The 26,449-nt window shown below is 41.5% G+C and overlaps 1 protein-coding gene across 2 annotated transcripts in view; it reads left to right on the forward strand.

The window, feature by feature from the left end:
* The window catches only part of KIF15 (kinesin family member 15), a 42,395-nt gene that overhangs the window by 6,339 nt on the left and 9,607 nt on the right, over positions 1-26,449 (forward strand). For both annotated transcript variants that reach the window (XM_048510836.1, XM_048510835.1), the window contains 20 exons: positions 654-863; positions 942-1,067; positions 2,944-3,066; positions 3,835-3,958; positions 4,719-4,810; positions 5,118-5,327; positions 5,997-6,174; positions 7,165-7,303; positions 11,573-11,714; positions 12,007-12,201; positions 13,275-13,382; positions 13,649-13,754; positions 15,160-15,325; positions 16,632-16,782; positions 17,809-17,894; positions 20,313-20,388; positions 20,557-20,643; positions 22,476-22,580; positions 23,097-23,219; positions 25,039-25,185. In XM_048510836.1, coding sequence (XP_048366793.1) covers positions 654-863; positions 942-1,067; positions 2,944-3,066; positions 3,835-3,958; positions 4,719-4,810; positions 5,118-5,327; positions 5,997-6,174; positions 7,165-7,303; positions 11,573-11,714; positions 12,007-12,201; positions 13,275-13,382; positions 13,649-13,754; positions 15,160-15,325; positions 16,632-16,782; positions 17,809-17,894; positions 20,313-20,388; positions 20,557-20,643; positions 22,476-22,580; positions 23,097-23,219; positions 25,039-25,185 — 2,694 coding nt within the window. The remainder of the gene's footprint in view (positions 1-653; positions 864-941; positions 1,068-2,943; positions 3,067-3,834; positions 3,959-4,718; positions 4,811-5,117; positions 5,328-5,996; positions 6,175-7,164; positions 7,304-11,572; positions 11,715-12,006; positions 12,202-13,274; positions 13,383-13,648; positions 13,755-15,159; positions 15,326-16,631; positions 16,783-17,808; positions 17,895-20,312; positions 20,389-20,556; positions 20,644-22,475; positions 22,581-23,096; positions 23,220-25,038; positions 25,186-26,449) is intronic.

The following is a 26,449-nucleotide window of genomic DNA, read 5'->3' on the forward strand; positions in this document are numbered from 1 at the left end:
ACAAGGTATCTGCTGTGGGGATAACGAAGGGAGAAGTTTAGAAGCTGCTTTGAGACTCCTTACAGGAGAGAAAGGTGGGGTATAAATCCAAACTGTTCTTCTTATAGTAATATCCTCTTGAATCTCTTTAAAAATACAACCCAGGAGTTGGGGACACTCCAGAATAATACGGTATATCATTAAGGAGCATATGAGGCTGGCAGCAACTAGGAGGGAAAGCTAGCAGATATGCATGGAAATACTCAACATTCTCATTCAGGTCTTTCTGGATCTTGGCTAACATCGATTTTTTTTTCCATTAAAATAATGAGCGGGGACACTAAACTTCACATTCTATCTTCAACTTTTTTGACAGTTAGCTGTAGAACCTCACTATGTATTAAAGAACTTTTAAAATAAAAACATTGTGAAGTGTTGGAAGGCTGTTTTAAGCTGCCTTTTAGACACAAACATGAGTCATGAAATATTTATCCATTGTCTACTAGTAAAAAAGTTACAATTTAAATAAAACAAGTTTGGCTTGCTTCTAGACCAGATTTAGGATGCTTAGTGAACACATTAAAATGTGTGTGATAGTACCAGTCCAGGCATCAAGATATAAGGTTGGTTCTGAAATGGATTGTACAATACAGCTTGTGTCTTCTATTGACTAGATGTTAACAGTGGGCTGGCGAAATCGTCGTGTAGCAGCTACCTCAATGAACAGGGAGTCGTCAAGATCACATGCTGTTTTTACTATAACCGTAGAATCAGTGGAGAAGAGCAACGAAGTTGTGAACATTCGATCCTCTCAGCTCAATTTGGTAGATCTGGCTGGGTCTGAGAGACAAAAAGATACCCACACTGAAGGAGTTCGGTTGAAGGTCAGTGGAGCAAACATACAGCTTCTGTTTCCTTACAAAGACCTCTTTGAATCACCACCTCCTTCTCTCTCCCGCCAGGAGGCAGGTAACATAAACCGATCATTAAGCTGCTTGGGCAAGGTCATCACTGCCCTTGTCGATGTAAGCAATGGGAAACAGAGACACGTATGCTACAGGGAGTCGAAGCTCACTTTTTTACTGCGGGTAATGTATACCATCATTTTGCACAGCTGGTTTGAAGAGAAGCTAGCGATAATGCTCTTTTAGAGTAAAATGCATCTGTGGGTGTTTTTTAAGTTCATTAATTGAGATTCTTCTTGGGAAGACAATTATTTGAGACAATCAAAACATTGACCGATTCTACATATAACAAAATAAAAGCCATGGCACAATACCAGAAGTCTAAATTTTCTCTGGTTTGCTTAGTGTTTGGGTTCCCTGCCTTAAAGAAATGTGAGTATGTTACAGAAAACTACCTGATTTGTGTATTCTTGATAAGAAAGTGAATTCAGTTGGGGATCTTCAAGCGTATATGTAAAATAAGTGTGTGATTTGGGGAAAGGGGGGACTGACGACATTTATTTTGTAACTGGTTCTCAGTGAGATGAGCATGGAATTAATCATGAGAAGCAATCATGCCTTTAACCTGGTCAGGCTTTCAAGAAGTATGACAGGTTTTATATTGTTGGAAGTTCAGTGACTTTGTAGGGAACTAGAAATCAGATTCTAGCCTTGGAATGAAGACAGGATTAGAATTCTGTAACGAATCAGAAGGTATTTATAATAATTTAAAATATTGATTCCTGATTTCCAGGACTCAGTGTAGCTAACATGATTGAAAGCGAAAGATATAGAAATACAGTACAGATAAAAAGGTAGAAAAAGCGAATCATTAAACATTGTCCATCACACTGGCTGACTTCCATTCAAAATAAGCTCTGATTTACAAAGCTTCTGGAATCTTTACAAGGTTGGGGGGCCTACCTGATACCCTCAAGGAGACTGTTCCATAAAACGGGACCTGCTGTCAAGATGGCCCAGGTGAGAATAGTTCTTGCTGCTCTGAGTGAAGGAACAGATGATGATACTGATCTGATCAGAGCTGCCATACAGGCACATAGAAATCATCTTTTACCACTACAACATATTGTAACCAACACTTGTTGATGATAAAACAGGCATTTGATCTTCCCCCGATCACCTTTCAGACAACTCTACATCATGGTACTTACTCTGCAGCTCTAAGACTGCCATATTTGCAATTGCCATCAACCAAAAGAGCCATGTTTACTTCCATCCCCAATATGCCTGCATGTCAGGGAGGCTTGCTTGCATGTTCTTGGGGCGATGTTATTAATGGGAAAGCAGCTCATTATAGCCAGGTGTTTTTTTTTCTAGTGATGCACAGTGCCCCAGCAATAGTGATGTCCCTCTTTGAAGCATCTGATCACTGAAGGCTGTCTGCCCTCTTTGCTGTGTTCTCAGAGCTCTGTCTGTGTAGGGGTGAGCCCGCGAACCCAGCAGAACCGTAGAAGGAGCGCCAGGCATGCCGGTGCCGGCTACGGCCTTCCGGGCGCACACGCTCCACCAACCCCCGCTCCCCCATGAGTCACGGGTCATGAACTGCCTGACTCGCGGTCACCAGGTGTCCCATACAAAGGGACAAAGAGGCTCCTGCCCTCAGGGGAAGATTAGGCCCAGACACGGATGCTTCCTCCCGCACGTAGCAGCCCGATGAGATCATGCATCACATGATGATCTCCCGCTCACCCGACCTCCCGTTCTCCCGCCTGCCCGACCCCTTTACACGCCCCCGTTGAAACCCCAATAAAAGGTGTGAGGGGCGAGCGCACGGCAGAGTTGCCAGGATCACGGGATCCCGCGCTTCCTGCCTCTGGCTCTCTCCACCAGATGAAATCTCCGCGTCTCGTCTCTTCATTGGGGCCTCGTGGGTACGACTACATGTCTGTTGTCTCCACAACAGAGTATTGGCTTTCTAAAGGGAACAAACTAATCTGAAATGTACTTCAGGCTTGTATTGGAAAGGGTAGTTGAAATCAATGTTCATGTCTTCAAACAGGATTCCCTTGGAGGTAATGCAAAAACTTGCATCATAGCAAATATTCATCCAGGATCCAGATATTTTGGTGAAACCTTGTCCACTCTTAATTTTGCTCAGAGAGCAAAACTAATTAAAAACAAGGTATGTTGGGCAATGTGTTGCAATTTGAGCTTGGTGTAATGTCTTGAATATTAGCTGTTGATTAGAAATAGATACAACTACAATTACTACAATAAAATTAAAATAGCCCCTCATTTGGGAGTGTCATATTGTTTAATCCTAACTATACATAGAACTTAACTGTCCTAATTTTTAATGTAGAATATAACAAAACATTAATAGACGCACTCATACAATGAATGCTCTTTGGGTGGTTGTTACAACCCATTTGTTAATAACATTTAAACATATAGGCAAATCACTCTATTGGGCTATGTTATAATTCAAACAAAAAACATTTTTAGTGGTTTCCCTATTTCTTCTTTTTTTCTCAGTGTTTCTGTCTGCAGTGATAACAATTGCAAATCTAAATCCATGTACATATTTTTTTTTCCAATAACCGGAAGGGAAGGTGTTCAGGACTAAGGGAAAATCTAGCAAAGATACTTCCTTAGCTTTTTGACCTTTCAAAAATCTGCTACATATGTCTTCAAATTTTGCTTACAACTTTGAGAGCTGGACATTTCCTTTGAACAACGAACGCCGAGATCCGAAGAGTGCCAAATTGTTCTGCAGGGAATGTACAACCTTGCTGGCAGGATATAATCGTGTTTCTCAAGATTATTTTTTTTGTATGTGTGATGCTTATAAATGAGTTATTACACTGGAAAGCCATGAATTCTAGACTGCCTCATGGACTTGATTTGTTAGTCAGCTATATGTTTCATTATTTTTAAATTTCTGCTTAAGGCTGTGGTAAATGAAGACACCCAAGGGAACGTAAAGCAGCTCCAGACTGAACTGAAGAAACTGAAAGAGCAGCTTGCTCTGCTAACTTCAGGGAGATCTTTGCACGATGTTTCCCTTCCCATAGGTAAATCATTTCTTTCTTGTCAAGATTTAGCATAAGCTATTACGACAATACTCCACTGGGAAGGGGGGTTGGGAGGAGGAAGTTGCTGTAATCCCTCCCCCAACTAAAAAATGAAAAGAATTTCTGGTGTGAAATGAAAAGAAGCCAGTGTCACAGAAATAGGATATGGTTTGGGAGGATTCCTAGATCTTTTTAATAGTTGCTACTTTATTTCACTTTGGCTGTTTACTCAAAATTTCAAGGATGGAAGTTGTATCAGTATTAATTGCTGATCTCAGACAGTGCTGCAGTTCTAAGCCCTATTTAGAAGTGAGTCTTATTCTATGGGACAACCTAGGTGTACATCGTCCTATGCAGAATGTGGCATGTCTAAATCCATTTATTTCAAAGGGTTTAGGTACATGCACCTAATTCTACATGCATTTGGATGCAAGTTGGGTATAATACAGTGATATGGTTAGGATTGTGCTTAGTTTCATGAGGTCTAAGAAACTGGCAGTCGTTTTTTAGCTGTGGATAGGTATGAAGCTCTTTGAAGGAGAGAACTCTGCAGTCTCCTTGTTCTGGTTAAAATGTCATCTGTTTTTTTATCAGTTTAACCCTATTGACTGTGTCTCAGGAACATTTCAGCTTCAGTTTATTTTCAAAAATCACAAAATAAAGTAAACGGAACATACAGTAAACCTAGGATCAAATGTAAGACAGTTAATTCTCTCCAACAGATCTCTGTATTTAATATCTATTTAACCTTCTCTTTAAGGTACCCTCACACATGAGGTGGGGAAAATGGATTATATGAACAGTTTCCTTGAAGCTATGCTGTTCTTGGAAAAATCTGAAAGTGAAAGAAAGGTAAGAATAGGAATGATACAGCACTATCTTAAGAAAAGCAGGCCAGACAACAAAACCCTGTGTGCCCTAGCACAAATGCATTCCTGCTTTGAGGAAAGAAGGCAGTTTCAAAGCTATATCCTTCTTTTAGGATGATTATATTTTATTACTAAAATAAGCTTTGATCACGAGGGTAGGGTGTGTGGAATGGAAAGATCCTTTTAAAACATACATTCTGATGATCAGTGCCTGCCATTGTTTTTGAGAATCTATGTACAACTTATGTGTTGCTGTTGCTTTTTGTTAAACCAGCTGTCTTTATTTTAAGGTACTGCTAGATAAAGTTGCCCAGCTAGAAGATCTGTGTGTCAAAAAGGAAAAGTTCATTCAGTCCAATAAAATGATAATTAAATTTAGAGAAGATTACATAACTCGCCTGGAAAAGCTACACAAAGAAGCTTATGGTAACTTTCTGCCCAAGGAGCAAGAAGAGATCTTCAGGGAGCTGAAGGAGGAACTGAAGACTCTCAGAGAACAGGTAGCCATTTTTTGTTAATGTATTAACTTTTCTGGCCTGGCTTTTGGCACAAACATGCTCCCAAGATGACTGGCACTATCTAATATTAATACAAAACTACAATTAAAAACAGTAAGACTCAAATGTTAGAACAACAGCTAAGAAGTAGAAATTAGCATTAGCAGAGCCAACCTTAGCAGAAAGTTAGCAGAAAGTTGAACAAATTACCTTTTTATAGCCTTCCTAAGAGCTGCCAGAGAAGGGTCCATTTAAGCATTCTAAGGGATGGCAAGGCCATACCTTTGAATAGGCTTTGTCTGGTATCCTCACTACTCAAAGTGGCACACAGCTGGTGTACAGTTCCTGCTTGAGAAGGTGGTCCTTCAGGAATCTTGGACCTGACGGTTTAGGGCTGTAAGGGTCACAATAAGCAATTTAATTTACTCTTGAAAACAAATCGGAAGCCAAAGTAACTGGATCAAGGTAGGTCCAGGCAGTTATCTCAGGGTACTAGCTATGCAGAGGCATTTTGGGGTAACTATGCAGACCGCAGCCACACAACCCAGAACACCCACAAAGGCCACTTCTGTTAACTTCCTTTAATTTATAAAGTAAATTAACTTTGTTTGCTGCAGAAGTGGGGCCTGTAGCATAAATGAGCATCTGAATGTTTAACACACATATATATAGGTGGAGCATCATCCCCGAGTCGTGAAATATGCCATGGAGAATCACAGCCTCCGAGAAGAGAACAAACGACTTCGTTCCTTACAGTCCGTAAAAAGAGTCCAAGAGATGGATGCTCAGGCCATGGTAGAATTGGAGAAAGCTTTCTTAGAAGCTTCAAGAAAAGAGTGTCAAAATGGAGGTATGAAAAGGAAATCAAATATTTTATAGATGAAATTTCATTTTTTTAGATAAGATGTACCCTATTAGACTGGCACTGTCTTACTCACAAGATCTTTCTAAAAGCAAAGTTCACAAAATTCATTGGCACTGTTTTGTTTTCTGTCACATGAGCCCTTCCTGCAGTCTAATGCGAAACGGAGCCAAGCTGGTTTCTTAGAACAAGGCTCGTTCTAAAGTCAGGTTCGTTTTCAGCATCGTCTAGATAGCATAATTAATCAGTATTGCCAACTCACAAACAGTATAGTTCAGAAAAGTGTTCAAAAAGACTCGGGTGCAAGTAGTTTTAATGTGTCTGGATTCAATCTCAGCTTGTTCCTGCCTCATCCTCTTGATCACAGGTTTTAGATCAGGGGTCTGCAACCTGCGGCTCTCCAGATGTTCATGGACTACAAATCGCATCAGCCCCTGCCAGCATGCCAAGATCTGGAGAGCCACAGGTTGCAGACCCCTGTTCTAGATGTTGCCTGAGAATGAAGAACTATTGTTGAGGGCTTAGCCAAGCATACCGATGACTCTTAAGCCCAGTGCCACAGCCAGTCTCATTTCTCACAATACCAGGCTTATTGGGGAGATAGATCTCTTCATAGAATTCAGAAATATCTGCTTGACAGAAGTGTGTGGTACAGAATCTGGCATTCAAGTAGGAGTGAATAGATTTTTTTCGAAGTTGGGGAAGAATCCTGCAGAATTCACACAACAAAAAAGGCAAATTGGGGGCCATTCTAGATTTAGATTTAATAAATCACATACTCCTTGAATAATTGTGTCCAGCCAGATTCTTTTCCAGCAGTGATGACAGAAAACAAGATGCACAGCCTTTGATTTTACCCCAGTTTTATATTTAAGTTGACTGATAATGTAATATAATGCACTGGCATATTGATTTGTTCGCCTTTAGTTTATCTAAAGACCACTCCGATCTCACAGTGTAATTTTCAATCCCCAACAGGTCAGCAGTTGTGTCCTACCGTCATGTCAACAGACAATTGTGCAGCATCTGTTGAAAAGCTAAAAGAGCGTCTGCTGCACATGCAGAGAGAATTGGCAAATTCTCAACAAGAATATGAAGAATTTAAGGCTCTGACAAAGTAAGCTGAACCAGTGTGCACTACGATTATAGTACAAAACAACTTGCCCACAAATATATATTCCACTTTGGATTTTAAGGATAAAATTCTGTATTCAAAAAAGTTTGAATAATAAAATTTTAGAAACGTAAAAAAGGCTTTTTTTAAAAAGAGAGAGAGAGAAAAGTGTTCATTCTGTAAAAAAATGTGTAGAGAAAATTCTGTCTCTGGGAGCCAACGTAGATGGACCGAGACTGGAGTAAGAAGGTCCCTACGATCCACACTAGCCAACATTCTGGCTGCAGCATTCTGTATCAATTGATGCTTCCAAGCACTGTCCAGGGGCAGCTCCACGTTAGAGCTCCAGGGTATTCATCATCGAGGCTAGATTTTCTCTGCCCAGGAAAGGCTGTCACTGGTTAACCAGTCAATGCTGGTAACAGGCACTCTTGAACACCTGCTTATTAGGCAGTAGGCCTGGGTCAGATTTTCTTTAGATGTCTGTTGGGTAATTCTCATGTTACACTCAATGTACATATGACTGGATTTGTGATTGAAACCGCACACTTATCCAGGTCCTTGTTTCATTTGTAAAGCGAACACAGTAGTGGTTCTTTCGTAAAAATAGACATGCGGGCATTCATTTTGCCATGTGCACAGGGCTACACTTCTGGACCATTTCCTGACGAGACACTGCAAAATGGACTCTTTTTTCTGTTGTTGAGAGATCCTATTGATTTTTGCATTACGGCAAAATCTGATCTGCTTGGGTTCGGAGTCCCAGCTATGTTACTTTCTCATTAGGCTGCCTAAAAGTATTGGACTGTCTGAGTGATCCTCCTCTTCAGAAGTAAGGAACACATCCTGGCCTGTCCAATTCTGCGGCTCGGGAGCAGGCTTGCCCTTTCTGAAGTCTTTTATCTCACCCAAGCAACAGAGGGGGGCGCTCCTTCCATCGAGAATGTGACGTGACGGCCTCTTCCCGCACAAACTGTCATGAGTATGGGAAGGCGCGGCCCCTCTACCATCAGTTCTCTTTTTGCCACCCTACAGTGAGGTGGGTTTTTGTCTAGCAGCATGTTCTTTCCTCGCTAAATCTCTATGAAGTGTGCTTTCCTTAAACCAATTCCTGACCTGCGGAGTTCTTTTGTGAGTGACATTTGAAGCTGACATTTGGGTTTCGTTTTTTCCTTGTTGGCTACATTGCTTTGTCCAGGCCGCTGGGTGCTTGCTCTGCTGTCGCTATGGCTTCCAAGGCTCCTTTTAAATACTGTGCCCAGTGTTCCACTCAGTGACCCTCACTCATGATCACAAGCTTCACCTTCTTTGTCGGGAAGAAGCCCATAATGTTCAGGCTTGTTCCATGCGTCAAAGATTCGTGCCCAAGGCTAGATCTGATAGGGTGCTCCACCTCAAGGCAGCCCTTTGGGAAAGGGCTTTGGCTGCAGCTTCAACTCCTAGTTCTGCAGGCAATCTTGGAGCCCAGCTGAACTGTCAGCCGCACAATTCCATGGGTTCCTTCAACATCTACTACTAAGCAAACAGAACTAACCAAGCCAGCTGGAATGGAACCATTCCATAAGAAGGCCAAATCAAAGACCAAACACAGAGAGAAGTCTCACAATGTGCCAGACCTTCTACCAGCTGCCAAAAAGAAGCAGATTTGATTCCGCCTCCCTTCTCTGCACTCTGTGTCCCCAGAACCGTTATTATCAGATTTGGACTACGTTACCCAACCAGACTGTCCCTTACTGGGAGATCCTACTCCTAACCACGCCTTCCCTCTTTGGCTCCAGAGCCCCCAAGCCTTCCCTGGGGCAGCAATGTTTCGCCAGTGAGCTGCAAGATGGGGCTTGCAACTATCTTCCCTGTCTATTGTCGAGACTACTAATGTGGCCCCTCACGAACCAGAACATTTAATCCCCCCCGCTTCATCTGTGGAATCTGACCCAGAGAAGGGGGAGGTTGTTGGACCTCTGGACTCAGACAGTCAGGCTGGTGCCTCCTCTGATGATTGCCTTGGAGAGTCTGATTTAGTCTCCCCCAGCAAGGACCTTCACCTGTACAGGGAGGGAGCAGATGCTGAAGATGGTCAAACCCCTCGATATTGATGTGACCACATCCAGTGCTCGGCCCGAGGACAAGTTCCTGGGTAGACTCTACTCTGACTCCCCAGGAGTTGTGGCCTTCCTCCTCTTGGAGGGCATTTCTGACCTGATCGCCCGTATCAGAAAGAAGCTGCATCCAGGAAGGTGAAAAATCTCTAGTGTATCAGGCCAGATTCTTGCGCCTTTCTGTTGTCACACCCCCTCCCTCTTTCATCATTGCTGAAGAGCTTCAGTCAGAACAGCAACCAGACCAGTAATCAACCTCTGCTGAAAGGGACAACAGGTTCATCAATGTGTTGGGTGAAAAAATCCTACTCTCCTACTGTGTTGAGCTTTCGTATCACCAATTAGCAAACTATTATGGGAGGTTACCAATTTAATCTTTGAGAACAGATTGCACCTCACATTGGCTTCTTGTCTGACGAGGCTTGTTTGGGGGTGTTAGCTGCAGCGGATCGATGCCATCAGATATACCACCAAGGTTGCAGCCTGTTCTTTGATTACAGCTGTGTGTTTTTGCAGGCACGCTTGGTTATGAAACACAGCCCTCTGTATTGAAACGGGGGCAAAAATAGAAGCTCTCCCATTTGATGGATCGATTTTATTTGCCGCTAACGCCAACAAGTTTCTTGCAAGTATCAGCCCTGGCCCCGGCCTGGTGGAACGCCCTCCCTCCAGCTGTCCGGGCCCTGCGGGACCTTGGGGAGTTCCGCGGGGCCTGCAAGACGGAGCTGTTCCGCCGGGCCTTTGGAGGATCCAGCCGCTAATAGTGCCCCGCCTTTGGCCCTTAACATCTGGGCCATACTTCCATCACTGAGACTCGCCATGCCTCCCTTCATCGTGGGGAGGGAGGGATTTTATACTGTTGGAATGCTGGACGCCACCCTACATCTTGAATTTTAATTTAAACTTAAACCTGGGTTTATACTGGTAAACGTATTGGGAGATTTTATCGCTGCTTTTAAATGTTATTTAATTATACTGTTTTTAAATACTGTACACCGCCCAGAGCCCTTCGGGGATGGGGCGGTATAAAAATCCAATAAAATAAATAAATCAAAGTGCTAAGTGGTTTGGGTTCCTCCCCCAAACCACTCGACCCAAACCTTGTTTTGCATCAACAAGAATTTGCGACTCATTCTATAGGCACAGCAGGCATTCCAGCACCACCCCCAGCATGATCCTACCTACAGGAAATTTCAACAGCAGCCCTTCCATAAGAGGAAGAACACTCAGAAGCAGAGGTGCAGTGATGGCCAGTCCTCCTCAAAGGATACCCAGAACCCATGCAAAAATTCTGACTAGTGCCCTCCTCTGTAGAAGGGCTCAAGTTCCTGGACAGATTTTGCAAGTTTGCCGATAAACGGGGAAAAATTTGTTCCAACACTGGGTTTTAAGTGTGGTTAAATTTGGTTACAAGTTTGAGTTTCAACAGTTGCCCCTTTGCTTTAGCTTCTCTAGAGCCCGGGATATGACTGAGTTGATTGCCAAGAGAACAGTTTGGGAGTTCTCCCACAGTTCACTGGAGGTCCATGCTGATCTGGCTCAAGCACAAGTTGCCTCCACTGCCTTCCATTGGTATATCTGCAAAGCTGCCAGGTGGTCATTTGAAAATACCGTAATACAGCACTACACTCTGGATCTATAATCCAGAAGAGAAGCAGAAGTTGGCAAGGCAGCTCTTTAGTCTTTATTTCAATAGAGAGGAACGCCCTACCTCCTTTGGGTAAGCTAACTAGAATCCCGATGTGTGACTGCACTGAAGATCGAAGATGAAAACAGGGTTTCACTTACCTGTAACTGTTGTTCATTGTAGTCTTCCGTGCAGATATACATATCCCCCTTCCTTCCCTGACGTGAGGTCTACTCTTCTATCAGTGGGTTTCTTGACCCAACTTTTTCTATTTGTGGAGCCTATGGTGGAAATAAGGAATTGAGGATCGAGGGGGTGCGCCCTCCTGTACTCATGATGGTTTGAGTGAGAAGAGGCCACATCACAGTCTAGATGGGAAGGGGCACCTTCCTCTGTTGCTAGGGCTAGGTAAAAATCTTCTGAAACGGCAGGCCTGCGCAAGCGCAGCCCAAGACCTCAATGAACAACAGTTACAGGTAAGTGAAACCCTGTTTTCTGCTGCAGACCAACATGGCTACCCTCTGAAACTATATTCATTTTTGTAAACAGGAAAAAAAGTAGGGAACTGGAGTTGGAAGTTCAGTCTCTTCAGACAGCAAACCAGCATCTTGAGAGAATTTTGGAAGCAACCAAGGCTTGCAAACGCCAGGAGGTTTCTCATCTTAACAAAATACACATGGAAACTATAAAGGTAGGTAATTATGTTGATGACAATGAGTGGCTGCTCGTTTAAGGGATATGAATGATTTGAGGCAAACCACTGGAATGAAGTTATATCTTCAGAAAATAATCTTTTAAAATTGCACAAGGAATTGCACGAGATACAAATTCATGTTTGGAATACTGACCCTGTTACTAAATTAGGGTATGCGGTGAGAACTTTTGACTAATTTTAGCTATATATATGCCATCCTATATACTTCAGTTATTCCTATAACTGTTTTATTTTTGTGTGAATAGCCATTGTATTATGCCTTTTACAGAACATCACAACTCCAACTAAAGCTATTCAGCTAAGATCTCGCTTGGTGGCAAGGCTAAGCCCTGAAACGTTGAGTCAGAATTCTATTGATACTCAGAGCTCAGGAGAGATGGATGGTATTTTAAATGAACCTGTACCTGCTGAGATGAACGAACAGGCGTATGAGGCTATTGCAGAGGAGCTGAGATTGGTGCAGGTAAAGTGCTGCAAAACAATGTAAAGTTCAGGCATTTAAAAGCTCAAAGAGTGGGTTTATTGAGAAGCTGTGGATTGAATCTCAGCAATTTTCTTACTGGCCAAAGTGTGACCCTTTTTGACGACAGAAAAAGTTATGCCAGCAGTCATAGGACCTGTTTGGCCAAAAGCCACAGAGGTCAGGGACTGTAGTGAGGAGGGAAGTTGGGTAAGATTACGTGGAAAAGCTGATAGGATCCAGCCCAGTATTTCTCAGTTGGTTTAGTGCTAAGTTACATATAAGTTTGGACAGGTGGGGCAGATCAACAGCTGTCAGGCTTTTCTGAAGTTCTTTTCTGGAAATGGTCACAAAGGAATGGATGACATGCAATTAATAGTTTGCAAGTTTCTCTCTTGCAAAGACGGGACACTGAAAAAAATCTAAATGATGACTGTATGTAAATTAAATTACTGCAAGTTACGTTTTGTTAAACCTTCTGCATTCTGTCCTATTCCAGCTAGATTCAAAATATTCCTTCTCTTGGGCAATGATGCTCAAAAATAGTTTGAGTATCACTGGAGAATACTTGAAAACATTCTTAAAGGCACCTGGTAGTGCTGATTTTGCACTCTGGGATTTGAGCATTCATCCAGTTGGCATATTGGATGGTGTGCTCTAAACTAAGAAGTGTCTCTCAGATGCTTACTCTCTTCGTTAGAATAAAATATGGCCTGTTCAAAAATAATACTGCAAAGGAGTGAGAAGTGCTTAGCACCTCTGATGGTGTTGGAGTATTTCCTCTGGGCTTCTGTGAGTTCTCTTGACTAGACTGTTAGAGTTGATAATACTGGGCCCTCTATAGCAGTGGTGACAAACCGTTGGCACTCCAGGTGTTATGGACTACAATTCCCATCAGCCCCTGCCGGCATGGCCTGATGGGAATTGTAGTCCATAACATCTGGAGTGCCAAAGGTTCGCCACCACTGCTCTATAGGGTGTTTAATTTGGATGAACAAAGTTGTGTTTAGAAACCAGTTAAAATTAATGATAATTCAATAACAGTATTTAACTTTTAACTTTTCCCCCTGTTGCAGGAACAGTTAAGCACTTGTCAGGTCAAGTTAGATGAGGAAGAAAGTAAAAATGTAAAACTTCAGCAGCATGTGTACAAGTTGGAGAGCCACTGTACACAGATACAAGAGGTAAGAGAACCATTGAATGGGAATGTTCGAAGGACTGGAGTGTTGTGGTTATTGAGTCACTGTTTTGACAGAAAGCTTCACTGATTGCATGAAGGTTTGGTCTAGTTTCCCTGGTTGCTTGTTTCCTTGAAATGCCAAGACTGACCAACAAGCTGTTTTTGACTGACAAATACTAGGCTATGTTCTCTGTCTCTATAGGCTGCCTATCTTACACATTCCTTCGCAGTAATGCCCATTATTGACTTCCCTTTTGATCTTACCTGAAGCTTTTCTCATCTGGAAGAAATGAATGGCAAACGGAAAAGCAAAATCTTCTGGAACAAATAAACGCCCTTGAAAAGCAACACCAGGACACCCAGTGCAAGGCTGACAGTAAGTCTGTATGATGATATGGATTGTAGGACAATACAGCCTCATAGTATGCTAATTTTGGGCAGCTGTCCAATGGCAGGCAACATTCAAACTCTTGAACTGCAGCTGTATGTAATTGGAACATTCACAGTTATTCTCGTTTTATACAGTTTTATTGCAGTATTTGCATTTATCCACTTACTGAAGAAGTGTGATACAAAACAGCACATCCAGATTCATATATCTGCTCTGCATGCAGGATTTTTTCTAATTTGAATTTCTGTATGTAGTCCCTGACTTGTAATATAGTACCGTGTAGTCTCTTTGGGTAAGTTTTGCCACATAAGTGGATGGTCACACTCTTCCATTCACAACATGTTCTTTGGCATTTTTTGTTTGTGTTACTTTTCACTGCAGTTCCCTTTTTACAGATTTTTAGTACTGATGTTACTGCTTTCATTTGGCCAAAATGTATTTCTGATGCCTGAAAGGGGTGTTTGAGATCAGAAGAGATTGGGTAGCACAGTCTAAAACAGCCAGGTTGCTACAAAAATCTGGCAACACGACAGCCTTTACCTTCAAAATGGGGGAGGAGGGATTTGAATACAGGATGTTAACAAAAAATCAAATACAGAAAAGGTTAGATGGAGTTCCATTGCCATTTTCTGTGGCTACAGAGAGAAGCCTTTATTAGCAGCAGAATGGATGTACACTTTCAGAAAAAGAGTTTTGTATCACAACCGAACTCTGTGCAATCATTATTAAGATCAGGAGACAAGGGACTCCTAATTACCCCTGGCCCATGAGAGGTCCATCTGGCCTTAACGCGGGCCAGGGCCTTTTCCGCCTTGGCCTGGTGGAACTTTTCCTGGTGGAACAGTCTCCCAGAGGAGATCAGGTTCCTGTGGGACTTTACGGAGTTCTGCAGGGCCTGCAAATCAGAACTGTTCCACCAGGCATTTTGTTGAGGCCGATTTTTGACTACCACTCTCCCCTGGTTCTATTTGTTTCTTTAGCCCATAAGTAGGTTTATTTCTACACTTGGTTTTACAACTTCTAGTGTACTCCAGTTTTTAAATTCTGATTTTATGGACTATGTGGATTATTTTATCTATTATTTGGGTACTGTTTCGTTTTAAATCATAGGTTCTTGTTGAAACAGTTTTTATGTATTGCACTTTGTACATCGCCCCAAGCCAGAGATGGGAGAGGCGATTAACAAATAAATAAATAAATCACTATTCTACCCAGGCAGTCTTTTGCATCTTCCATAAGCTTATTTGATTTCTGTTTCTGTGTATGAGACTAATCTTCGAAGCTGTGTGTAGATTAGTTTTTCAGGGTAGTGTTGCATCAAAGTATCATTAGTAGCTACTGTGCAACTCTTGCAGTATGTGTGTTTTAAAGGGTTTTGTGTGTTTAACAGTACTGAAGAGTGAAGTCCATGACTTGCGGATTGTTCTGCAGTCTGCAGATAAGGAGCTGTCTTCCATTAAAACAGAGTATGATGCTTTCAGAGAGAAGCAAGAGAAAGAACTTAGTGAACTTTCTTTGCGCCACATGAATGTACAACTTCAGCTTGATAGTGTGAGGTAGGTTGACATAACAAAAGCCTGACTTCTGATTTAGTTGGTGCATCTCACTTAAGCGTCTACTTGAGAACACTTCAAAGAATCCAACTGAATACTGGCCCAGTTTCATCTCCGTGTTGGCAATCTTATTTCACTCCTGATGCGCTCACCTTGCAAAGCAGGTCTGGAGACTGGCACGCTTTCCAGATGTTAAATCATGGTTTTGTGTAATGTCTGAACAAGGCCTGTGTGCATACTATCATATGTTTGCTAATATATTCATTAGTATATTGATTATTTGCAGCCCAATCCAGATTTTTTGTGGGGGGGAGATGAGCTGTGGAAACATCGCCGCATTTGTCCTCTACAGTGGTGCAAGGGGCACCTCTACCAGTGGAGAGAGCAAAGGCACTGGTGGCCGGATGCCCCACAGTTCACTGGCTAGTGTCCAAGTGGACACCCACACAAGGCCAGGGTTTTCCCAGGAATTAAGCCGAATATAGTCAGCTTCCACCAGCATTCCAGCATGGGAACACCACCATGGGAGCCCTCAGATTTATGCTGCACTTTTGATATTCACAAGAATCTCTTTATTGGCAAAAAACCTCTAAAATTTTAATAAAATAGTGTTACATTAGTGTTCTTAAAGGCACCATTTAAGCAAAATCAGGAAATCTATTTCTGTCTCATGTGACTAACTGCACTGGTTGTGTTTAAATGCTATAAAGAGTCTGGAACCATGGCTACTGTCCAGAAAAGTTTACCATCTATGTATGTGGCTTTCGACTTGTGCTCCAGGGAACCCAAGATCAATTTGGAATCTTAGGAACTCCTCGGGAAGAATGTCAACAATGGTTGAAAAGCATCAGTGAAAGACAGCCTGCCTGCTGTTACTGATATTTTACTGCAGTGTGAAACCACAGAAGACATTTGTCTGTATTCTGTGGTGTAGCAGCTTTGACGCCGAAGGTGCTATCTTACGCAATGCTACATCTTTCTAAGGCATTTCATTGCCACGGACTGCTTGTATGGCGCTATAAGATACTTGGTCCTGGTTTTGTTTTGATGTTTGCAATTAATTCACTCAAGCCACATAGTATTTTGGAATTCAAAGGGTGTCTTCAACAAACCAGTATGGAAAAAGGGGGGGGGGGGATTTAAATCTTCAATTTAAAATTGCAGATTGACTCCTTACACTGCATTAAATAGGAAGAGCATTATATTTTTAGACGAAGTGATGGTTGTCTACTCCATAACTGAATTCTGAAGTTCCATACAAGAGTTGTGTAGTCTCATGGTTAACAATATAAAATGTCTTCCACTGAAGGCTAGAATATGAAAAAGTACTTGAAGGAAAGACAAGCCTACAAGATGACTATGACAATCTCCAGGAAATACTGAAATTTGAGACTGACCAGTTGACCCAACAGCTCGTTGAAAGCAAGCAGGAAAGTGAAGTGCAGAAAAGTGCATTTCAGGTAAGTGAGGGATGCTATGAAGAATTATCTTTTAATTCTCTGATATATTTATTATATTAATATATTATATTAATATATTAATTCTCTGATATATTTACAAGAGGAATTTGTAATCTGAATGGTAGAATAAGGAGCTGGTGTGTTCTAGTCTCATTCATCCAGGAGGAGAGTAAACTAATGTGTGCCAAGACTTGGCTGTACATACCATTGGGGGAGGGATGGTCCAGAGCAAAGGAAACCAACCCTTTGTTGTTTACTACATATTGTGATACTCCCACTCCATTGCAGAGATACTGTTGCAGAGACTTTTCATATGCTAAACTTGAAGCAAGTTTTGTATAAAACAAGTTGCACAAAAGCCAACAAATTCCAGAAATGGCGTCCCAAAGCAATGTTTTTTTGCACAGCTGCCTGTTGCATTTTATAAGTATATGTTCTGCATGCGTTCATTCCTTAAAATTCCTAGGAAGCAGAGTTACTCAGATTACCCAAGAAGGTGGAGCATTCCCCAATGCACGCACCCACTCACAGTGCTACGCCATATATCCTATAATAGTTTGGACACAGTCTTCAGCAGAAGAAGAAACTGGCTCGGTTCATAGGAAACTGCCCCATCCCATAAGGGCTGATTTGAACTTACTGACTGAGCAAAATTCAGCACAGGGTTCAGTAGCTTTCTTTTCTTCTATTCTCTGCAACCACATTTATTTCTCAGGGACTATTGGGTCTTTTATTAATAAGAAAAATTTCTGACTGTGCCAGCAATTGCTCACAAAATGTGGGGAAAAACTCCAGAATGGAACATCTTTAAGGTCTCATATATTTGTGTTTCCAACACCTAATTTGTTTAAAATACTTCTTCCAACTTTCTATATCGAAGGTGATGTTCAATACTTAAATCAAATAGATGCTAAAATTCATATCTAACTTGCTAGGTATGACATGATCCAAGTGCTTATAAGCCTTAAAGAGACAGCTTAAAATGTGAAAGATATACACTATACTATTTAGCGATTTGTATTTTAGAATCTCTTACTCCTGTTGGAAAGTGAAAAGGAACATAATCAGAAACTGACAATGCAGTTACAGGAAGATAAAGAACACAGTTCTCAGTAAGTATTGCTTGTTTAATTTCATTTCCATTTGAGCTTAGTTACATTTTCTAACATTTAAATTAATATTTACATAACGATGTTTTGCATGCATAAACATGTGTTGAGAAAATCACTGAACTGTGACCTTCTGTGGGTGCCTGAAGCGGGCAAGATCAACAACTGCCATGTTTTCTCTGTTGTAGTCCCACTTCGTGGAACAGTGTGACTGAGGAGGTCTGGAGGGCTCCCTCACTTCTGTCTTCCCACAGACTATGGGGGAGCTCAGTTAAAAAGGTGCACTCACTGCTGCTCATGAATCCTACTGGATTCCAGAGTGCTCTGGAGGATTTGTGGATTCCAGACATGTGTTCTGTTGAAGCCACTACAGACATGTGGAGCATGAAGCTCTTTTAACCTGTTAACAAGTTTGGCCTTTTTTGACCTCTTTTGTCCTTGGGAGAAAATCCCCGCCCCCCGCCCCCCCTCCTTACCACCCTCCTGGAACTGGGTGATCTAAAAAGGGTTGAGAGATTGGTTGTTGCTGGTTGGTATCCAGATACAAGTGGCTGAGCTTTCAGGGGTGGCACTGTTTGCTGCTATGCATGTCTGAGTTGGGAGGGAGAAGCATGTGTCAGGCGAACCCCTCTCAGAATAAAAGTCCATGAATTAAGCATCCATCTTAGTTTACTCTGTCGATGATACCAACTCATGACTAGTAGGGCATTTAGAAATGCCCCCCTTCCTGCCTGGCTATGAGCTTGCATGACAACAAAGCTGCCTGAACTCTGCTAAGTTTAGTTGTAGGAACTTGTGAATAACAGAGTTTGGAGGACAGCATTTGGGGAAGGAGCTGGGCAAGTCGCCCGCAAAGAAAATAACCAAAGTGTGATTTTATCTAATAAACAGCAGTTGTAGATGTGAATGGGAGTTAAGGGTGGGGGAGACAATGTTTACAGAAAATATACAGTAAGTTGCAGGGAGCAGAAATTGGTGTGATTTTTTATTATTCAAGATTCACTCGAAATATTTATTTTCTATAAAACTGTCCTGGAGAACAGCTGTAACTAGAGACATCAGATTGCTGGATATAATTTATCAGCACAGGATGGATTGTATCCAAATGTTCCCTTCTGATAACTGTGCAACCTTTCTTCTGTGGAAGAAACTTGTTTCATTGGAGGAATGTTTCCTGCATCAGAGAAAGGTTCCACCCTTAGTATGAAATGAAACCTATAGATCAGAGGTCCCCGCTGAAACCTTTTCTGGCACCCGCCAAGTGTTTTTAGAAAGTGGATGAGCCAGGTAAGGTTTCTGCCCAGCGGTGCTTCTGATTGGAGGGTTGATTGGCAGTGCAGATTTTGTAAAATGTTGCTGTGGCAGCAGCTGCCACTACAGCACAAGAATCGGCACTGTTATTGAAACTAAGCTGTGGCAGCCATGTTATGGCAACCATTTTGTTGCTGGGCCCACCATTCCGTATCAGAATTCCAAGTGTGCCTGCAAGCTCAAAAGGGTGCTGGGGGCCTTGGTCTCAAGCCAGCTATGTAATAAAAATCGCTTAAAGACTTAAGGCTTTCAGTCAATGAGGTAATTTCCAATTGGTCAGTTACAAGGATGATCAATTTTAAATATGCATATTGCCAAGCCATCCCTATGTGTAATTTCTCAAGATACTGAAGAGTGCATAAGGGACCCTAAAGGGACCCTAATAAGCAAACTCCTGCTGATGCTAACTGTCTTGAAGTTCTTTTTCATTCTGTTATAGCAACACATCAGGACTAAAATAGCTTCAAAAATCTGCCCTTAAACTTCCAGTCCTACTGATTCAGCAATTCAGTCTTCAGTTGAGAGCTTTCTGATTCTATAGCAATATACATTTTTTTTAAATTATAAAATGGTTTTCCTTTGTAGAAGATATTTGGTTGCCTCAAGGATCAAGTGGTACATGCCTCTACAAACAGTAGAGGCATAGGAGGTTAAGAGCTCGTGTATCTAATCTGGAGGAACCGGGTTTGATTCCCAGCTCTGCCGCCTGAGCTGTGGAGGCTTATCTGGGGAATTCAGATTAGCCTGACACTCCCACACACGCCAGCTGGGTGACCTTGGGCTAGTCACAGCTTCTCGGAGCTCTCTCGGCCCCACCCACCTCACAGGGTGTTTGTTGTGAGGGGGGAAGGGCAAGGAGATTGTCAGCCCCTTTGAGTCTCCTGCAGGAGAGAAAGGGGGGATATAAATCCAAACTCTTCTTCTTCTTCTTCTACAGTGGCTTTGGCTGTAGAGCAATAAGTGTGCTGCTTCCTGTCAAATGAAAGCAGTAATATTTTAATAGCAGGCATAAGCACTATCATCCTGCAAAGTTTATTCTTTATTAAGAGTATTCATTTCTGTTTGTCATGAATAACCGTGCCTAAGAAAGTTAATTCCTTTCTCTTGTAGGGAGTTGCTGAAAGCTTCCAAAACTATAGATCCGGAGAAACCACCATGTGAAATGATGCCAAGATATGAGCAACAGGTACCATGGTGTATATTTACATTATGAATACTGAAAAGCTGAATTACCATTAATAAGCATGGTATGGCTGAAGTTGGAAACTGAAAGAGTTTTGTATCTTCTGCCATTTTAATTTTACTTAATGCCCAGTTCACCAGAACAAATGAAAGATGCAAATAATTTTTTTAGGAAATAAAGCTGCAGAAATTACAGCAAGACTTGACTGCTGCTGAAGAGCTTACTGCTTCTCTACGTATAACAAATGCTGCTGATAAGGTATGCATTACAATTTATGTATACTGACCCTTCTCCAGAGCTAGAGGTCACACTGTCTAGAATAAGTTTATTCAGGTCCCTCTGCAAATTAAAAGTTTTAAAACTTCATCAAAGACAATTTTCTTTTTTCTTTTTGCATGATAATAGCCCATTACACATGGAACGCATATCTTAAGACTCTTCTCCGTGCAGTGGGCTTGCAGAGGGCTCTCCTCACATTTCTCTATTTACACATGAGATGGCACTCCCTCTTCTCCCTGGAATTTTTCTGCAGAGAGCTGTCCAGGCCTGGTTCTCTCAACTCCGTTCATCAAGTGATTCTTAAAGGCGCAGATCTCATTACACCTGATGGTCAAGACTGCTGGCTAAGCCTTAACCTAGAATTATGTCGATGTTACTTTTTGAAAAGCTGGCTGTGGGTGGAGGGAAGGTCTCTGGGGCAAAGCTGTTCCCACTCCTCACGCTGGCAGCGAAGCAAATTAAAAGTTGTGCTAAAAGTGGTCTCACTTGCTGCGGAGAGGACGGAAAGTGAAAGCAGTCCTTGAGGAAAGAGATCTGAACCAAAAAATCTTGCTGCAACACAGATTTGCCCCCATCATGCAGCAATCAGTGTTCAGTTGTCCTATATCCTTTCATTTTCTGGATCTCAGATTGCCCTTTTGTTCTGGTTTGGAGAGTGGAGTGGGAAGAATCTGATCAAATCTTACCTGGCAGGTTAACCATTTGACAAATCATAAGCCAAAAAAGCTAACCTGCCAATTCCTCTCCATATAGCCGTTATACTGCCTTGACTAGGATGTATAGAAATGGAATAGAAAGACATCAGAGATGAGCTATCCAAATAGAAACTCTCATTATTGCCTCAGAGAGACTGATAGAATTAAATTTGGTGTAGCCGAGTTTTAAACTTCTAAAGTGAGTAGCATTTGTGGAGACAGAAATGTGATAAACACCTGAACACATGATAGGTGCATGCAAACATATTACTAACACAAACTTTTAAAAGGCAATTCCAATTTTTGGCATTGTTGACATACCATGTGTAATACTTAAGATTTATTTCATATTTCTAAAATCCTAGTGCTATTTCTTGCTTATCAGATGTCTTATTCTACAGATTGGACTAATTTACACTACATAGTCTGTTTTGAGTCTCAATCAGGAAGGCAGACTATCTATAAATCAAACATACTCTCCTCTTGCACCATTGTTACCATTTTAAAGCCACTCAAAGCAATGTGAACATTTTAGCCAATGGCCTATAATATTTTGTCTTGACGCTAATCCAAGGAGATGGGAATAGACATGAGTACTGATCGATAAATTTCAGGTTCAGGGGTATTTAACCTGGAAATTTGACTGAAAATATTCAGGCAAAAAAAACACCCAGAAATTCTTCAGTTTGCTCCCCCCACCCACAATTTTCCAAGCCCCCATGGGCATTGGAAAATGGGGCGGGGGGAAGAGAACTGCCACCACTTTCTCTTTCATGTGAGCAGGGTGAAGCTGTCTGTACCCTGCTGAGCATGGAGATCCCCCCCCCCCCCACCCGGGCACTGACTCCCAAGTCTAAGTGAGCTTAGATATGGAAGTGGGGGAGGGAGATTTAGAAATCCAGATTTTTTTTTCCAGCCCCAGGTATATTTGACTTTGAATACACCTGAGGGTTTTTTTTTATCAGTGAAAGAAAAAGCCAATATGTCTTTTTCGGGGTTTTCTGTGATTAACCAATCCTAGATGGAAACAAATATCTGGAATGACTCTGTTCTAGATATTCAGAAGTATGTATGCCTTAACAAAATTAAAATTAATACAATTTTTCTGTTTCTTAGGAAGTTGTCACAGACCTGATGAGCCAGATCCAAAAGATGAGGATGTCTATCAATCAGAAAACAGAATACATAGAAGGGCTGACAAGAGAACTGGAGGATTTAAATGTATGTTCTCTTCTTTCCCAAATGGCCTAGCAGCAGCAGAAACCTGAATGCTTTTATCAACAGTTGATACTGAATGCTTTCGATTCCTTGAGCATTCTGGGAGAGAGAACTGTGTTTTGGAACACCTTCATAGACTAGAATGCTGTCATACTGACTGAATAGTGCATTTCACTGTATACCAAATACTGCATTTTCAAAGCACATATGTATTCAGATGCTTTAAAAAGTAATGAAAATGTAGGTAAATTGTTTATTAATAAACACATCTATGGTTAGTGGCCTGCATCTTAGAACACAAGTTTGCTATCTATTTTTGCTGCATCGTAGCTGATAACATGATGTGTTATTTTGCTAAATCGTTATCCTTATTCCTTCTTGTCTTCTAATTGGGATAAACTTGGTTCGGCTTTGCAATGTGACATATTAAAATGGATACATTCAGCTGCTTATCAACCAGTCTGTAGTATTTCAGGTCAGGTTTATGATTTTTTTTCTAACATATTTTTATTTCTTTAGTATAAGTACAACTCTGCTTTAGCTATGAAAGAAGAAAACAAAGCGATTATAGAGACACAGGAAAGGCAGATTGAAGAGTTGAGAGAGGCCATAGAGAGAGTGCAGATTGCTGACAAAATTGAGGTAAGACTGGTGTCCTCACTGTATATATGCAGACCTTTAATGGCTAACATATTGAAAGAATTTGTACAAAATGTCTCACTGATGCAGAAATCATGAAGCTGGAACAGGAAGTATGCAACCTATTATTTTTGTATTCCTGCTGAAGTTTTTAAAAAATCAGATTTCAAATCCTTGTGATTTTAGCTACTGGCACTGATTAACGTTAATGAAAAGACCACCAGACTCCGTTCCTTTTAAAAATTTGTCGGTTTCTTAGCTCCTGTTAATTGTGTGCACAGAATGTGTAACCTGTCCTGTTTTAAAATCCTTTTCTCATTTTTTCTTTGAGAAAGCGATCCTTGTTCCAAGTTTCCAAAAAAGGTGATTCACCAGTAACTTGGGGAGTATTTCTAAGCATGTCTATTCAAAAGTATAGCTCATGTGATTCTACAGGGCTTACTCCCAAAAAAGTGTCCTTAGGATCACAGCCTTGCTCTACCCAGTGAAAGCACAGCTGAGCTGGATTTTGAAGCAAGTTGCACACTATGTTCAATCCCCCCCCCCCCTCTCTCTCTCTGCTGAACAAATTGGATTTTACCAGCCAGACAAAAAGTTTGGTGATTCAGGCTTACCAGTGGTGGGGGCTTGGCTGTCATAATAGCTGTGAGTTCTGCAAAGCACAACTCTAGACTATTGGACCCCCAACAGGTACCTCCTGAGCTATCAGTAGCTCATTGGCTACTTCAGAATAGTCCATGCATCTCCTAGAAGACTCAGGAAAAGATCTGTTCTAGGGTTTTTTTTAAGTTTTCATTTTTGTAGGCTTTTTCGTGGGATTTTTTTAGAAGTTTTGATTTTTATAGGATTTTTTTGTAGGATTTTCGCTGATAGGTCATTTCTGGTGCTCTTTGATGGGACATTTGTCATTACTGACTATCTCTCATTTAAGAAAAGGTTGCCAAGTTTTGTGGTAGATTAATTAGGTGAATTGTATGGGGACATTGCTTCCCGAGATTTCAGAAACTGATTTACTACCAGTCCAATTCTATCCAGGGCTCCTTAGCTGTGTTCTTACTTGCCTACTGCAAAATTCTTATTGAAGTAGCATCCGTACATTTATTCCAGTGACAGGAGTACTCTATTACCTTCCCACCTTTAAAAATAATTCCCACATAACACTCGCAGTAATGATGTCCTGACACAAGATGTGTTGGTGGCTTTCAACTCTGGCATTGGGGGTGTGGGGAGATGTTCCCTTGTGCTGGTCTTTAGTTTCCTGTACCTGTTCCTAGGGTTCTACTGTGCTATAGTGGTTAGGTCAACTGCCACCTTTTTGCACAGTCTAGGTAAAACAATGGTCCAGATTCAGAACTTCCATGAATTGTTACCTAATCCACATTGTACAGAGAGGCAGCTGAAGTATATGCATCAAACATTCTGAACTGAAATAGAACAGGCTTATTTTTGTTCTTTTAAAATCGTGCACTATTTTGTTTCCTTGTGAATTTGCAGCACTCTCCTAAGCTGGATTGTATTCTATGGATTTAAAGGTTGAAATTCTGCTTAGGATAGGATAGCAATTGATGCAAAATTCCCTTGTCTACGCTGACTGGAAAGCATAATTCTGTTGTCCACACAAGTTAGTAATCCATACTTTAGATTCACATCTTCCTATTGTGTACAACATGCAGTTAGTAATGTATAGCAAAATTAACCTTTGTTGCTTCTCCACTGGGTAAGTTGCACCACAATTTAACAAGAAAAATGGAGGGATGGTGAAGGCTATTGCCAATCACTGGGTTATTTCTTTGTTGCTGTTTGGGCCTTTGTTTACATACAGAAAGAGCTTCTTTGCGAAGATTTGAACCACACTTCTGAGCAGCTGAGCAAATTAACGGAAGCTTCCGAAAAGTACGCAGCACTTCTTCAGTGTGCACAAGAAGATATGATTAAAAAAGAAGCAATAATCCAAGAACTTAAGGCACAGGTAAGCTTGTGTGAGTTTTTTTTAAGGGGGTGGAAAATGCAAGGAGCACTTGTTGATTGCGGTGCATCACTTTCTAATTTATACTGGCTTTTACTACATGGGAAGTTCTAAGCAGAGTTCCTTCCTGCTATGGAATGAGGTGGATGGGCTTAGAAGGATGTATCTCTGCTTAGGATTGCACTGTCAAGCTGTCAGAAAGCATACATTGAAGGTAGCCGCTGAGACATGTTTGTGAATGCTTACATGAAGGATATGATGCTCTTCTGTGGCTCCTTGCAACATGTAGTTTGGGTTACTTCTGCCATGGCTGCAATCTGTACCTAGGCATCTGACTGCAGCAATCCTATTTCTGAGCAGCCTTACAACAGAGGGCAGGGTGACCATTTTTTGTCCATTCTGCCTTTGAGATCATCAACACTGTGGATTCCACCTATACATACTTATGTGTAATGATAGCTGTTGAAAAAATATTTAGAACAAGCCAGATTTAGGAGAAGAGTTGGTTTTATTTATTTATATCCTGCCCTATCCCCGCAGGGCTAATGAGACTCAAAGCAGCTTACAGTTACCTGCCCTTCCTCTCCCCACAACAGATATTTTGAGAGGTAGATGGGGCTGAGAGAGTTCTGAGGGAACTGTGACTAGCCAAAGATTGCCCAGCAGACCTCATGTAAAGGAGGGGGGAATCAAACTTGGTCCTCCAGATTAGAGTCCACTGCTCTTAACCACTACACCACTTCCATGAACTACTAACCAGCTCTGTTGTTGTTGTTGTTGTTTTTTAAGACAAACAGCTATTCATAAGAAGCTTCTTTCACTGTTATCAGAACTGGTTTGTGTTAGCTGAGTAAACTTCCTAAGGACATTAACTGTACATCAGAACAATAGGAATGAAAAATATCTGTTTGGTGTTAGAGAAAGTCATAAGCAGATTCAGTGCACTGCAACTAATTCAGAACTAAAATATCAGAGTCAGCGTGGTGCAGTGGTTAAGAGCAGCAGGCTCCAATCTGAAGAACCAGGTTTGTTTCCTCACTCCTATGCATGAAGCCTACTGGGTGACCTTGGGCCTGACACAGTTCTCTTTCTCAACCCCACCCACCACACAAGGTGTCTGTTGTGCGGAGGGGAAGGGAAGGCAATTATAAGCCATCTTGGGACTCCTTAAAGGCAGAGAAAAGCAAGGTATGAAAACCAACTGTTCTTCATCATATAGCAATAGAACTCAAATTTATCCTCTCCCATCCTAATAAAACCTACTGAT

The sequence above is a fragment of the Sphaerodactylus townsendi genome, linkage group LG11 (assembly GCF_021028975.2).
Source record: "Sphaerodactylus townsendi isolate TG3544 linkage group LG11, MPM_Stown_v2.3, whole genome shotgun sequence".
Classification (NCBI taxonomy): Eukaryota; Metazoa; Chordata; class Lepidosauria; order Squamata; family Sphaerodactylidae; genus Sphaerodactylus; species Sphaerodactylus townsendi.